This window comes from Pantherophis guttatus, chromosome 6 (genome assembly GCF_059756535.1).
Source record: "Pantherophis guttatus breed Tessera chromosome 6, ASM5975653v1, whole genome shotgun sequence".
Classification (NCBI taxonomy): domain Eukaryota; kingdom Metazoa; phylum Chordata; class Lepidosauria; order Squamata; family Colubridae; genus Pantherophis; species Pantherophis guttatus.
The window spans coordinates 76334557-76350638 of record NC_142068.1 but is presented as its reverse complement, the minus strand read 5'-3'; the positions used below and the strand labels follow the sequence as shown (position 1 = coordinate 76350638).

The 16082-nt window shown below is 41.8% G+C and overlaps 1 protein-coding gene across 2 annotated transcripts in view; it reads right to left on the bottom strand.

The window, feature by feature from the left end:
• Positions 1–580: 580 nt before the first annotated feature.
• DNAJB12 (DnaJ heat shock protein family (Hsp40) member B12) overlaps positions 581–16082 on the bottom strand; it is a 37459-nt gene continuing 21957 nt past the window's right edge. For both annotated transcript variants that reach the window (XM_034425990.3, XM_034425989.3), the window contains 4 exons: positions 14654–14763; positions 7786–7958; positions 6921–7072; positions 581–3034 (listed from right to left, as the gene is read on the bottom strand). In XM_034425990.3, the coding sequence (XP_034281881.1) occupies positions 6951–7072; positions 7786–7958; positions 14654–14763 (405 nt within the window). In that variant the 3' untranslated portion in view covers positions 581–3034; positions 6921–6950. The remainder of the gene's footprint in view (positions 3035–6920; positions 7073–7785; positions 7959–14653; positions 14764–16082) is intronic.

Below are 16082 nucleotides of genomic sequence, written 5' to 3'. Positions count from 1 at the left end.
TATATTCTGGAATCCCATGTGAGGCATAGCTTCTCCCCACTTAATTTCTAACAAGAAATGCCCATCTTCAGTTCCAGAGGTAGCTTGTAAATTCCATCACCTCTGCAATATTATTTTTTTTATTCCATGGCAGTATTAACCATTTGTTTGGTTGGAAGCATGAGAGCAATCTTCTATGGTGGGAATCACCTTCCTAATTATGTGCAAAGTTACAATTTGTTGCTTGGAATTCATAGTATCATTAAGAATGCTAAAATATTAGGAGACATTGTGGCTGAAATGGTATCGGGAGAAGAAAGAGTATTTTTCATTAGGTAATCTGACAGCCATTTTCAGTATATAGCATAGCAGCTTTTCACAAAGAGGGCTTCTAACGTTTATGTTCTTTGGATCAGCAGAACACTCAGTCTCTATGAATTCTTGTAAATATGCTTTGCCTATTGTGGAGCCGGGAAATATATTCATTACCAAAAACAAGCACCAATTCAGTTTAAAGGCAACTCCTGGGATGACCCCATCATGGCATTTGGTGGGATGACTCCACTTCGCTTGTACGGTGACACAAACACCAGGGGCAAGCTTTCATGTTATAAATCTTTATTTATAGATGTACAATTATATAATTAAGAAATACAGCTTTCTTCAATATCTTTCAAGACCTATGCTTTTTTATTGCACGTTGCTCATTCATTCCCAGCTATCTACTTAAGAAAATCAAAAAAAGATCAGATTTATTATGGCCCGGGGTTCCTGTTGCCATCTCAAGTTGGTAATTTTGCGCCGCGCCTCTGGACCTGTGATCCTTCGAAATGGCCAGAGGGATCACTGAATGCGAATCAGGAGAGCTGAGGTTTTGAGCCACGATCTGTTCTCCGGGGACGGCGGAGAGTGGAGGCAGCTGCTTGGGACTGCAGACAAATGGAGTGGATTTCTCCATCAAGATGGCCGCTTATGACAGGAAAAAAGGGAACCCAGCAACTCAGTTCAAATCAAGATCCATTTGTCGATGCCAAAGAAATAACGCAATTATTAGACCGTCCCTAAATCCATCAGCTCTTATTTGGTACGCGAACAATTCTGAACAAGTCTTTAGATGGATGTTCGCCAACAAAATAATATAAAAGTTTCTGGACAAAACTAACAGCAACGTAAAGAAGGTTCCAGTGTGAAGTAATTAATGGTAATGCTACTTCCTTGGCATAACTAAGCCATTTCTTAACATATTACCCTGATCCTGAGGGCTTATTTGCTTTGAAGGTAGGAGTTGATCCATGCCTGCAAAAGGAATCCTCTTGCAGGGGTGGAAGCATCTTCAGATTACTGCTAATTCAAGATGATGAGGCTTATTGGAACTAGGAGCATTAATTGTTAACTCTGGTGAATGGCTCAGCTCTTTGAAGTAACTTCTTTTAAGGCTCTTTTGACAGCATTGTATGGACTTAAAAGATAAAAAAAAAAGTCTGGCATTATGTAGCTTTTTTTTTTTTTTCAAACAAAAGGTGGACTTCACAGCCCAGTCAAGTAATAAGAATTATTCTTTGCTTTTTTCAGTTGCTTAAATAATGGAACGTAGCAAAAGCTCCTTGGACAAAAATGTCCTAAGGAAGAGGACATAAGAGTCCCATTCTCTTGAGGAAGATTCTCACCAGTCTACAAGCGTTGTTGCTACACAGCCTTTCCTTACTCTAGAGAAGGCAGGGTCCCCACATTTGGCAACTTTTAAGACTTGTGGACTTTAACTCCCAGAATTCGCCAACCAGCATGGAGAATTCTGGGTGTTGAAGTCCACAAATCTTAAAAGTTGCCAAGCTTAGACGTCCCTGCTCTATAGAGAAGGGCCATCCAAGTCTCACCAAATGGGAAAGTACATAGCTACATCACTGCTTGGTAGGCCACACCAGCGCACAGCAGGTTCCTGGAATGAAAACAGCGGCAACATTTTGTCAAAAAAAAAAGAAAAAGAAAGATTTTGTAGAGGAAGAGGAAATTTGATTGGGGAGCAGGGGAAAAGGCAGAAGGGGGTATCACTTGGGGGAAAAAAAAAACCACAATAGCACACCTCTGGGTAGTAAAATGAACCCTGATTGCAAGGCAAAAAAATGAAAAATCTGCAATACCTAACAAAATAAAATTTAAAAAAAGTCCACGCAGCAAAAGCCCTCTTGGTGAACTGAAGATCGTTTTGAGACCATTTGTTCTCCGTTTATTAGGAAGAACGAGTCGGTGAGCCAAAGCCGCCATACGTTGCAAAATCCAAAACGTGTCCGTAGAAAATATATCTGTTGGGCTCCGTATTTCACATTTGAAAAAGGAAAGAGTTTCAGAGTTTTGTGAATTTACTTTTGTTTCCCCCCACCCCCAGAAAGTCCAAGCCATTATAAAATATAAAACATTTGTATTGTCAGATAAGATAGCCGTTGATAGAAAACAGGACATAGGGCCAGAAAAGGGAACGAGGGCCCAGGCAGGGAAAAAAGAAACTAGAATTCAGAGATAGTAAATTATGAAGTTAAGCAAAAAATGGGGGAAAAAGAAAAAAGAAAAAGGAAAACAAAATGAAATAATTTAATTCTATCCCTGCATAGTTTAAAAGTACAACGTATTTACAATGGTGAGTTAAATTCTATATAGTGTCTTTTAAAATTAATTTTGTTTTAATTTCTAGCTCTTCCAGTTCTTCCCTTGCTCTCTGAAGTGACTAGTGCAATTGCAGAACTTTCTCCACTGCTCCTGATTTTCTGAAGATCTCGAAAGGAAACCGAGGCAACTCAACAACTGTTCTGGGGGAGGGAGGGAGGAGGGGATCCTTTGGAGGAATGGAGAGGGAGGGAGAGAGAGAGAAAAAAAGACCAGCTGTCTTTTCCCTCCTTAAGAGATGTTCAAGTCTAATGCTGGACAGAGAAAGAGAGGAGAGGGCAGTTGTGCGTTGTTAATACTCCAATGCCATTTTAATTTAAGGACTGATTCTTTAAATAGAAAGTCTGTCTCCTTGGCTCAGTGCACTTCCCCCAAAGTCTTCAGGCATTTGAAGAGTCTGAGGAGAAAAACAGCAGAAGCATCATCAGTCTCTAAGTCAATTACAAAGGGTAACAGGACTGGCACTTCCATTAAAGAACAGACTGGCAGAACTGGAAATGTTCATTTAGAAGCCTATTCTTACTTTTTTTTTTGGTCTTTAAAGGTAAAGGCAAAGGTTCCCCTTGCACATATGTCCTAATTGTTCCCAACTCTAGGGGGCGGTGGTGTTCATTGCCATTTCAAAGCCGAAGAGCCAGCGCTGTCCGAAGATGTCTCCATGGTTATGTGGCCAGCATGACTCAATGCCAAAGGCGCATGGAACGCTTCCCACCAAAGGTGGTTCCTATTTTTCTACTTGCATTTTTTACGTGCTTTCAAACTGCTAGGTTGGGAGAAGCTGGGACAAGTAATGGGAGCTCACCCCGTTACACGGCACTAGGGATTCGAACTGCTGAACTGCCGACCTTTCGATCGACAAGCTCAGCGTATTAGCCACTGAGCCACCGCGTCCCCTTTTTTGTCTTTAAACATTGAAATGAAATGCATAACAGGGCATCTTCAGAATAACGTTTAAAAAAAAAAGTCAAGATGGCCATAACTACATTGACTGAAGCCAAGGCCCCTTGAATGCCTACAAAAATTGGAGCGGCTTCAATCACACAGTTGTACGACTTTCTGCCATCTTAACTATTTTGCTCTCCTTTTATGGGTGCCGCTGAAAAGGAACACAGAAGACTATCACGGCAGACAAGTGTAAGACTAAATAATCTTCAAAAGGCTTCTCAGGTGTTCTTCAAATATTTCTTCCTTTATCCCCAAACACACGTCAACATTCAGAACATTGTTCTTAGGAACAGAAGCCTTAAAACAAAAACTCGGGGTAACAGCCTCAAATATCTAGGTTGCCTTAAATAGAAGTCTGGTAAGCCTCACCACATTTCTAAAAAAAAAAAATGACTAAAATATTTTTCTCACCAAGGAAGCATAGCTATGGTTGGGATGGACTGCCTGAAATTCAAGTCAAACCTGTTCCAGAAGGAAGGGGGGAGGCTGTGTGTTTAGCATGGAAGACCATTATGTCAGATACACCCCAGTTGCATTCTAACTCTTTCTTTTCCCATTTGAAATAAAACACATGCCATAGAAAGAAAAAGAATGAAAAAGTTGTGCGACTAGAGATCAATTCGTTTTTAGCCTGGTTACACCTGATCAATGGTCATTAACCTGGCTCAGCTCCACTTGGGAGGAAGGGCAGAGCCCTGGAAGATTCTAGTACAACTGCCATTCATGCTGCCTAAAATTTTGCGGGCTATCTCTGCATGACAGGCTAAGCCAAAACACCCAACTCATAAGTGCACCCAAACCGCCATTTTAGTCCCATTAACTAGTGGAGTTAACATCCTGGAGCAGGGGTGTCAAACTGGCGGCCCATGGGCCGGATGTGTCACACACAGGCCACGCCCACCGCAGCTCCGCGAAGGGGGAAAATGTCACGAAATGTCACATGATGGCAACGTGACACCTCTAGTTTGACACCCGTGTCCTAGAAAGACTTCCATTTGAGGCTTTCAAAACTTAGTTTCAGAATTCCAGTTTCTGGAACCCCCTTCCCCCAAATAATAATTGCTTCTGGGGTAGAAAAAACAGTACAACAGTGTGCATGTTTGGAATAAAATAGGGGGCATATCTTAACTATGGGGGGGGGGGGTTGCCTTGCCAGTTGTGTGAACATTATGTGAGTTTGATTTAGAGTTTGTTGCTGGAGTAACCAGTGGACTCTTGGATTCCAATGTACTGTATTATTTTTGCAGTGCTTAAATTTTTTTTTTAATATTTTGATCAGTGGGCCCTATATGAAGTATTTGTAGATTGTTTCAACTTTAAAAATATTCACATTAATAAGGTGATATAATGTCTATAGATTTGTTAAGCAATCACCCCAAAGATTCTGTTCACTATGTAATTTGATTGTTGTGAGTTGCTTTGAGGAGAGCTGACCCAAATTAAAATGGAACACAATAAACAAGACAAAGAAGGGTGGTGACAAAGACAATTTTAGGTGATAAACAATTCTAATTGGAAAGCTACAGAAGCATCACTACCTTAAATCAGTGGCTGTGTATTTTACACAAGTTTTTATTTTCTTTTAAAGGCATTTAACTAGGGCTAAATGCACAGCAGATGTATTCATCTCTTTGAAGCTGTTTAGTATTATTCCAATGCTTACAATTCTATGGCCAAGTATTATTATCGGTAGGAAATTCTCACTATGAGAGGGAGAAATCATTGTGATTTTTTGGCAATCCAAAGGAAACGACATCCAATGCCATCTTTTTGTGGTAGGTCTACCAGGCCCTGCTGCACCTCTTTCCTACCATTTTTAATGGCATGGTAAATCCATGTATTAATACTAACTCTTAAAATCAATTAGAGTGTCGTCTTCCAAATGTCCAATGCCTGTAATGTTATGATTAAATTGGTTTTGACTTGAAGAGTAAAAGCATGTTGGTTAAGCACATGTTTAATTGGGATTTAATTGCTTAAATAATTTTGAAGAATCTCAGGATCCTTTAAGCCACATTTGAAATTGAGTTTGCAAAACTGTGCTCAGTATTTTAACCCTACTACAACAATCCATAGCTGACTGTCCATTTGATGCTTGACGCTCTACCTTTAGCTGAAGCCACTGCTGCTGAATAGCTTTATCTGTGAGTGCTTTTAAGAAGATGTTCACCAATCATTCTGTAACAGGCCCATCAGTTTTCCAATAATTGTTTCTGCACCAAAATTAACAATGCTCTTGAGAAACAGAAGGGACCCCCAGCGGTGTTTGCAGAGAGGGGGAAGCCACTCAAAATCAGCGAGATGGCAGACAAAGCAAGTCCTGCCCCTTTGATACGTGTGGATAATGCATGTAGAAAAGAGGTGGGCCTCGCACTGCAACCTGCCATCTGCCACCAACCTAGGACACTGCTGAGAATAAGGGAAAGTGCAACTATTTAACTTAAGCTAAATGCCCCGGCAAAGGAATGATGATCAACAGCACATGAGCATCAAGAGGGACCAGAGAGCGTATAGGAAGTCTTGCTTTGGGTTCGTTTATGCAATTTAATGTTTTTGTCTTCACATAACAGGCAAATGGGGCCAGTGAATTAAAAAACAGGTTTGGGGCAATAAACCACTGAAACCATGATTCATGTTGCCTTTCAAACCAAATCTATGGCAGGGGTGTCCAACTTGCGGCGTCACGTTGTCGTCATGTGATGTATCGCGACTCCCCCCCCGCTTAAACCAGGGGTGGGCGTGACCAGCACACAATGCATCCGACCCACGGGCCGCGAGTTTGACACCCCTGATCTGTGGTTTAGCGTGACGTGTAAATAGGAGCATTTTGTTTATTCCCAGTTTGTTTTGTATTCAAACCAAGCATGAAACTAATTCAGAGAGATATGCAAAGGAAATGCTGCTAAGAATGGAGAGGATGATCTAAGAATGAGCACAGAAGTATCTCTCTCTCTCTCTTTTTTTTTGGTCTGCAAGATTTGCAGACTTGCTTATTTGATTAACTCTGCTAAAAGTAACCATGATTTAGCATAAAACAATAAAGTAGCTTTGGATTCTAAATTATGCTGGAAAATTAGAATTCCTAAACCCTCTCTGTGGGCACATGCGCCGTCGCCAGCTGCTCTTCCGGGTTCCGTTGTGCACATGCGCGCAGTGGCCAGCTGGTCTCTTCCGGGTTCCTGCATGCACATGTGCACCAGCCAGCTGCTCTCTTCTGGGTTCTGGTGCTCCGATGTGCGCACACGCTCCAGTTTCGGTACTCGGTGCCAAAAAGGTTAACCATCACTGTCCTAAACCAAACTTCCCAGGTCCCAGAAATAGAAATCACCAGCTCTTACTTAGGTCTCTATGGACTGTTTCTACCACAGCTATCCATGCATTGATGCTTGAACTTCAGACAGCCTGGTACAGCTGGGTGTGCCCATCTTCTGCGCTCTCTGATACAGATCTGAATCACCAAAATAACGGGCCCGGTAAAGTAAGCCTTCCTCTGTAAAAGGAGAAAGCCAAATCATTAAAGTTACAGTCCCGGCAGCTTGCAACTTTTCATATTGCATTTCTGATCTACTTTGTGTATTTCACTGGAGAGAGTATGTGGTTACCTCATTTTGTCACCTGCCATCCTGAGCAGAGAGCTGCAAAAACATTTATCCACTGCTAAACTCTGCCCCAGATGTTGTAGTTACCACTTAGTTTAGGCAGAAATTTTAAAGGAGGTGAGTGCAAAGATGGAAAGCTTGGGGACTATTGTTCCATTTGGATATTTTAAACTCTTAAGTTCGGGGAAACAGGACAATAGAATTAGTGCAGATTGTAATGATCAATAGGGCTGTATAAAGCATTTGAAAAGAGCACTTTGCACAACATGCTAGCACAAGTCAAACATTCTTCCCCTCAGCATAAATACATTATATCCTCTGGAAAGCTCATATGGCTCTTTGCAGGGTCTGTTTGTACATGTGTGCACACATAAATAACACTTGAGCTGCAACAGCTAAATTGTCAAATGCATCTCACTTATAAAAGTGGCTGCATTTTAACTACCAATAACCTCTTTCCTTCTTTGTGAGGCCCGATTTACAGGGACGGGATATAAATATAATAAAGTAGCAAGTGATAACACAGGATTTCTTGAAATGCACTTTACAATGCCTTGATCCCGCATTTCTCTTTGTCCAATATCTTAAGAGCTGAGCTACTCACTCTGCTGTTTTTCTTTCCAACAATTATTTCGAAGGTTTGCAATATAATCATCTTCCACGCTCCTCTCTACATTTTTAAGATTCGTGCCTGTGTATTCTTCTGCAAAGCTGTCACCTACATAGTAAGACACTTTCAAATGCTCAGTCGTTCGTTTAAATACATGGCCCACTGACCTGGAGGAAAGGAGGACAAAAAGCAACGGTCAAAATTGCACACCTGCAATTTGTTTGTTTGGATAAGGAGACTAAAAGACCCCCTACCAGCCAATCCCACCCAAAAGCAAACTGTGATACCCAAATCTCCCTTTATCCTCTGCCATACTGCTCCTGCCAGAACAGAGTATAGTTGTCAAGCCCTTTAAAGGAGAATCAATTTAGATTATCCATAAACTGGGCTGGTGTAGATTATCCGCAGGCAGAAACAATGTAAAGCTTAAGAGCAGGTTGTTTCTAGCTACTTCAGGGGAAGGGAAAATTGAATGAGGGCGGAATGAGCCTAAACAGTGGATATTAATGGACATAAGCTTTTGTAGTAAAATAATGAAATGTGATTTGGAATGGAGAAAGGGGACTGCCTCAACAAACTCTCCATTATCTCAATGGTTTGTTCCTGAAAAATCCCATTTTGTCACCTCTTTCCAATGTCCAGGGATGGGCTTCAAAACTTTCAACAACAGGTTCTTTGCCCGGTTGCTGGGTGGGCGTGGCCATGGTGGGCGTGGCCTAGTCGGCCTCCTGCACCACGGCAGGGGGCCCATTTTCGCTTTCCCCAAGCTCTGGGAGGGTGGAAACTGCCTCCCCTGGGTTCCAGAGGCCCTCCGGAGGCCTGTTTTCCCCCCTCCCCGTGCCTCCATGCAGACCCTGCACTTATCTCGTATCCAAAATGGGCCGCGTGGAGACTCCTGGGAGGGGCAGGGAGGGGTGGGCGGGGCCAGCTAGAGGTGGGTTTGGAAGTTCTCTGAACCAGCCATAACGTTAGCTACAGGTTCTCCCGAACCCGGGCGAATCTGTAGCAGCCCACCCGTGCTGATACCCCAGAGACCTTCTAAAAACCATCTTCAATTTAGGCCTTTGTTCTGCAAGCGTGTCACCAGTTAAGGAAAGGTCTGAACTAACCTGCTGCAGATGCTCACAACTAGACATATTTCTGATACAACCAATTGGTGTCCCATGGCTGAAGGAACAGGGGGCGTTTTTCTCTCTGATGCCAGGAACCCCCGAAAGAAACAACTTGTGCTAACTTGAAAAGAGAGGGAGCTCCCCTTATTACTTTGGAAAGAGAAAAAAGGAACCTGATCCTCTCTGTGCTACAGGGCTAGATTAAAGCAATCTGCTGAGAAGACTTTTCCCTCTGACTGAAAAGTATGTTTCAGTCAGTCATGTTTCAGAATGTCTACAGGCCTTTCTCCCATGTTTCTCAGCACTTGACGTGAGAAATCAGTCGCTCTTAAAAGCGGCTCCTATGTTTAGTAAACACTTTTATTTTCAATGCATTTCAAGGCTAAGCATAAGCCCTTGGGACAGAAATGATAATCTAATCAGGCTTTGCAAATCACTAATTGCTTTGTCTTAATTGTCCCCCCCCCGCCCCAGTTTTTGGGCCATGCAAATTATTCCTTCTCTTTGTTTCAGAAGCCATGTTTTTATGCAAAGCTAGAACCAGTTCTTGGTATCTCGAGTACGGAATCCCTCCATTTCAGAAGAGTAGAGTGCCTGGCTCTCATTGTTACAGAAAAACGTCAATATTATGGTTGAGCTAAAAATGGCAAAGATTTGTTTTTATGGAAGAAATGTCTATCACTCTACATTATGCATAGTTCCATCTGTTCGTTTTACTCTTATCACATCTAATTTCAAGAGATTTTGAGTACCTTTTCTGAGGGAGGAATTCTTGTGAATCTACTTGCTAGATCTTTACAAAGAAATGGTTCTTTTGGCTTTCCTAGCCTAATTAAGGAACCCCATCCAACTCACCCTAAAGGTAAACGGTCCCCTCGCACATATGTGCTAGTCGTTCCCAACTCTAGGGGATGGTGCTCATCTCTGTTTCAAAGCTGAAGAGCCAGTGCTGTCCGAAGACATGTCCGTGGTCATGTAGCTGGCATGACTAAACGCCAAAGGTGAACAGAACGCTGTTACCTTCCCACCAAAGGTGGTCCCTATTTTTCTACTTCCATTTTTTATGTGCTTTTGAACTGCTAGGTTGGCAGAAGCTGGGACAAGTAATGGGAGCTCACCCCGTTACGCGGCGCTAGGGATTCGAACCGCTGAACTGCCGACCTTTTGACTGACAAGCTCAGAGTCTTAGCCACTGAGCCACCATCAACTCACCCTACTTATATCTTATCCTCAACCCTGCAGAGATGGCACTGTCTCATACAAACAATTGCTATTTCCTCCTGAATAAGATAAGCATTCATAAGCATTTACAGTGATACCTTGGTACTCATTCTTAATTGGTTCTGGGAGGCACAATGAGTACCAAAAGCTATGAGTAACAAAGGAATTTTTACCATAAGGAATAATGTAGTGAGTCACAAGGCAACCGACATCAATAAGTTCTAACATGTGCATTGAGTACCAAACAAATGAGCACCGGGACAAAATTTTCACATCAAAATGCGTTGAGTACCAAATTCGATGAGTTTTAAAGCAGTTGAGTACCAAGGTAGCACTGTAAAACAAAAATGTATTTGCTCCTTAAATCATAGGTACTTCTGCATCACATACGAGAATACTAGAGATTTCTTTTACACATGGTGAAATTTTTAGAAATGGGATGTTGCTTTTTGCCTCTGCAACAGACACTTAAATCTCTGGTTGGCTGCCTATGTGTACATGTTCTTACCCACTTCCCCCATTGATGCCATCCAGAATGAAATTCTTTTAATACCCTGGGCCTTTTGTCAGAAGACGACCTCTTAACCCAAGACAGACATACAGTCAAGCATTATACACGTGAATTGGAGACAAATCTTTTTTCCCCCATTTGACAGGTTTGTTTACCTGGGTGATAATCCAAACAAGGATTAAATCTACCACTTAATGGCTGAACTCCAGCCATTTTTAACAGCAATACATTTTCCTCCACCAAGAGCAGCTGGCAAGATCAGGTTCTTCTAACAACTTCGTCTGCTTGGAAGGAAGAACTGATAAGGCAGCATTGCCCCCTTCTGGCTACCTGCTGTATTCTAGTGACAAATGGCTGGTGCAGTGCATGTATAATGTATTCAGTCACTCAGGCAGTGGATGGCATTGCTTCCAAAACGTTTGCCATTTGGTTAATTCTGCGGATTTATTTGCGGTGAGCCAGTGCACTCAATCCATGTGGTTTCCTTTTCGAGTCTCTAGTGGGGAAGTGTGTGTGTGTGTGTGTGTGTTACGAAAGTCGCCTCACGTGAACAAGTTCCGACTCATGGTTTAAGTAGCATCCTGGGAATGGATAAGAACATATCAGCTCATATGATCAAAGCAGAAACGGGTATCCGTCCCACACATACAGAATAATAAAGTTTCCACGTGGCTGGCACAGGATTTAATCAATAGATCCTGATAGGCTACCCAAAACATGTCTAGCAGACCAAATTTTTAATTCCTGGGTAAACTAACTTACTAACGTTATTTCATACCCAGAGGTGGTATTCAGCCGGTTCGTACCGGTTCGGGGGAACCAGTAGCGGAGATCGCGGGTGGGCCCACCCCCAAGTCCCAGCTCTATGCTGTCCTATTTAGGCACGGTTTTCAGGCTGGGAGCATGCGTGGAAGACACACGTGCGAGCAAAGCACATGCATGGAAGGCTGGGCGCATCTGTGGAAGGTGCATGTGTGTGCGGAAGGTGCGCACACGCACGCAAGACAAACCAGTAGCAACAAAATGTGAAACCCATTGCTGTTCACACCCAATATCTACTTTCAACTGTCTCCCAGGCAAGGGAATTTTTTAATGAGAGGTCCTTGGCGCTTTCTGAGCTTGGTTGTTTTCATTACCCCAAATAGGTTCCCCAACGACGTTACCTAGTTTGGGTAATGAAAAGCCTGCAAGAAAACAACCAAGCTCAGAGAGCGCCAAGGACCCCCTCACATCAACCACGAGCTACAAATATTCTCCTTTATTAGAAATTTTTAAACAGGAGTCCCAGATATCAGTGTGCAAAATGACATGGAATTTTTGGTAAGGAAAAAAAAAATTGCTCCTTGAAGTTGGTTTTACTAAAAAGAAAACTCTTTTTTCAATTCGAAAAATACCTATCAATCAGTTTTGACACAATTCTCAAGGGCTATTCTAGAGCAAGATTTGTGTTGATGGATCCCATGGCCAAATATGGACAGTTCACCTTCACTATCTCCTGCCATATCACGACAGAATGTGTACATGCAGTGGCCCAGCCATTATATACATACTTATTACATACACTACATCAATACATGATATTATTCATTTTTTTTGACTGATATGCCCGTCTTAGGTACTTAACATCCCTACTTGAAAGAACAGCCCATTGGGATCTGGATGTCAGATTGTCTTATTTCCTCCTGGGCTCTAATGTATACATTCTGGGACTGATCTGCTAAATTCATAGTTAAGGCAGTTGAGCTAAGAACTCATTATATCCTGTAAAAGTGATATATTTATCTGAATGCTTGTTCTTACACACATGTATTTTATTACTGTATTTTCTCTTGTCTATTTTATCCTAAAACAACCTAGAACCTATATTGGCTTTTTAAAAAGTACGATCTAAGACTAATCAATAAATTATTCAGCAAACAAGCTATTGAGGAAGGAAATGTGGACTGAACAAAGGGAAGATTTCTTGTGAGTTTCAGGAACCAGAGGACTTCTGCATCTAAAGACAAAGGAGAAATATCTTGGCTTCTTCCAGCCTATGACATGGAAAGCTACTAAGAGCTCTTATCAAGGCTGTGGTCTTGCACAAGGGCCTATACAGTCATGCCACCAGCTGATAAAAATCTATGGAAGATCACAGCAAGATGTTGCTATGAAGAATAACTAGAGGAGGAGGGAGCTTCAAAGAATGACAATGTCACACACAGTTTTTAAAAAACTGCATTTTAAAAATATTCAAGTGTTAAAATCCTTTATTCCAGGTAAATGCACATCTTTCTGGTGAAATATTTCTTTTTATGGATTTTGGGACAAAGTTGATTGGGATAGTCGGCTTCAAGCTTGGGAGATTACATTCATGAATTCTGCTTTTGTTAAACACTGAATTCCAAAAAGCTGATTTGTTGAGTCTGTGCTTTGGGATCTGAGTTCAGCTTCTGAATTCGACATTTAAAAAATGCAGAATTTATGAAATTTGAACTGCAAACTAAAAGATGACTTATCCCAGTTTGGTTCAGGAATTCTTAAAAGCAAGTATTTTATCATGAAAATGTGCTGTTTCAATTTAAACAACTAGTGAAAGGATGCCAAACTTGGCTATTAAAAAGTGCCAATTTGAATGTATAGTTTATAATCCTTTTTTAAAAAAAGTCTCCTTAGAATGGCAGCACATATGGGAAACTCACACCAAATCACCTCCTTAAAGAATGGAATTCTAGTCAACATTTTACTAAAACCCAGCTAAGCATGGTGGCATCCTAACATGCAATATAATATATGAGGCTTATATACTCCCTTATGTCTATTAGTTGTGACTTGTTTTACCAGCAGACGACTTGGAACCAAAACCTATCAGTCAAAGGATGGATGTCTCCTCCAGTCCAAGGGCTCAAGTGTCCACATTTCTTTCCCTTCTGGCTGATTCAATGCCAGGCTGGAGAAGGACCCGCAGAGAAACCAGATTATGCCTCAAGGTTCCAGCTTCCAACTCATCACTGAATGATGACAATGTGAAAAGAATGGAAAAGCACCCACAGCCTCAATATCCAAAAATCTTGTCCTCACAGAATAAGGAGTACTTTTTTGTAGGCAATATCTCCTGCCTTACCTTCGTCAATCCTGCATGTCAATCCATCGGTAAAACTGACAATTGCACAACAAAATAGCCAGATCTTCTGCCAGAACCACCTAAAGCCCTTCATATAAGAAGGGGGGGGGCAGCCTATACTTACAGAAGGTCCACATTTCTTTCTTTTCTACTTTCCTTTTTGGACAATTTGCATGAATAGGGTCCATCCTTCCTGGTATCATAAATACTGATTGGTAGGAACCTTCGTAGAATTCAGGGAGATGCTTTTTCTGACATATATGAGAAATGCCAGGGCTATAACTTGGGGCATGTACCCTACCTAATATCCCCTCCTTCTGTCATTGTCACCTCAGCATTTAGACTCGCTAGAAAAATTCCACACTGAGGATTTCCTGACCCAGAAAATGGCAGCCAAAAGGCATCCGTCTAATTACATGGTCAAGATCATCTATCTAAACAGTCAATCTGTGGAGGATTTCAGATGCCACAGAAATGCTTCTTTGTGTGAAATAGTACCCTTGATGAGAGATGATAGGTTGGGTCAAGTTTCAACTAAATGAGTCTTACTCCCATAGACCGTGAAGTCCTACAATTTACATGTAAATGTTTACCACATAAATACCTGGATGTTTTAAGCCAGGGGTCTCCAACCTTGGCAACTTTAAGCCTGGTGGACTTCAACTCCCAGAATTCCCCAGCCAGCTTTGCTGGGAGTTGAAATCCTCCAGGCTTAAAGTTGCCAAGGTTGGAGACCCCTCGCTTAAGCAATCTTATCCCAGCGTGCATGGTATGAAACCAAGAAAAAAACAAAGAGAGATGGGAAAAACACACCAAAGAATACCAATCACTGGTCAATAAAAGCTTGGCTCTTAAGTCTTTCCCCAAACCCTACCACCCAGGTTAACTATAGGGACAAGAATAACGGTCACTAACGGTCTGTGGCTCAAACTGTAAGGTGGACTGGAGACCATCATCTGGCTAAGGGCAGACACGATGATGAGAATGAGGATAGGCATCAGCTGGACAAACAGCCCAAGGCCACCCTGGGAAGAAAGAATTGAAAAGGTCAATCATTTGCCTCCTCCAAACCACTTACCTTTAACAACTTTGGTTCAAATCTTGCCTCTTGGGTAGCCCGCAATGTGTTTTTTTTTTTTTTTTTTAAACTTATGGCTTTTGGATGTCATGTGAATTTGCTCACATTTGATTTAGTCAATACCACGTGGTTAGTCAAACCATGGCTTAGCATGGTGTGTGAAGACTAACTTCTGAAAGGCCCTATGGTTTCATACCAATTCAGCAAATGCTTGAAGTACCGTATTTTTCGGACTATAAGACACCCCTGACTATAAGACACACCTAAATTTAGAAGAGGAAAACAACAAAAATGTTTTTGGCCTACCCTTTTTCGGGCCTTTTCCAGTCTTTTTTCAGCCTGTTTTTGAGGTTTTTTTCGGTCTGTTTTTGAGGCTTTTTTCGGTCTGTTTTTGAGGCTTTTTTCGGCCCAAAAAAAGAGGCCGAAAAAAGGGGCCGAAAAGAGCCCTGAAAACAGGCCAAAAAAAGCCCCGAAAACAGACCAAAAAAAGCCTCAAAAATGGGCCCCAAAAACAGGCCGAAAAAAACTTCAAAAATGGGCCAAAAAAAGGCCTGAAAAAGGCCAAAAAAAGGGTGTGCGGAGGCAAAAAAATGATTGGCAGGTGGCGGGGCTTCGGCTTCGGTCTATAAGACGCATAGACATTTTTGCCCCCTTTTGGGAGACAAAAAAGTGTGTCTTATAGTCTTATACGGTATTTTGCATGTACTATATCTTTACATGTCTGTATTACAAACTAAGTCATGGTATGATTTTTACCATGGTTTGTTGAATAAGCTACAGTTGCTTGGGTCCACACAACCTGGTAAAACAAAATCAACTTATATTATGACCAAGCATATTGTTGAACCCAGAAGCTTTCTAAACAATTCTATGAAGTACTGCAGCCAATCTAAAGTACTGTACACTTATTCACAGCTTTTGATCTTCCCTGAACTCTGTTCCAAATTAAATCCTCTGGAAGGAAGTGCAAGGGACTTCAGGTTAGTCCCGTTTTAGGTATTTATTTATTTGTATCCTGCCTTTATTATTTTTACAAACAGGGTGGCAAACATATCCAACACACCTCCCTCCTATTTTCCTCACGACTCTTCCTCTGTGAGGTGAGTTGGACTGAAAGAGAGTAACTGGCCCAAGGCCACCCAGCTGGCTTTCATAACTAAAATAGACCTAGAACTCACGATCTTTTGTTCTCTAGCCTGGTGTCTTAACCACTAGGCCCAACTGGCTCTCTACTTCCTCCTTGCCTTGTTTCTACATGTTCCATTC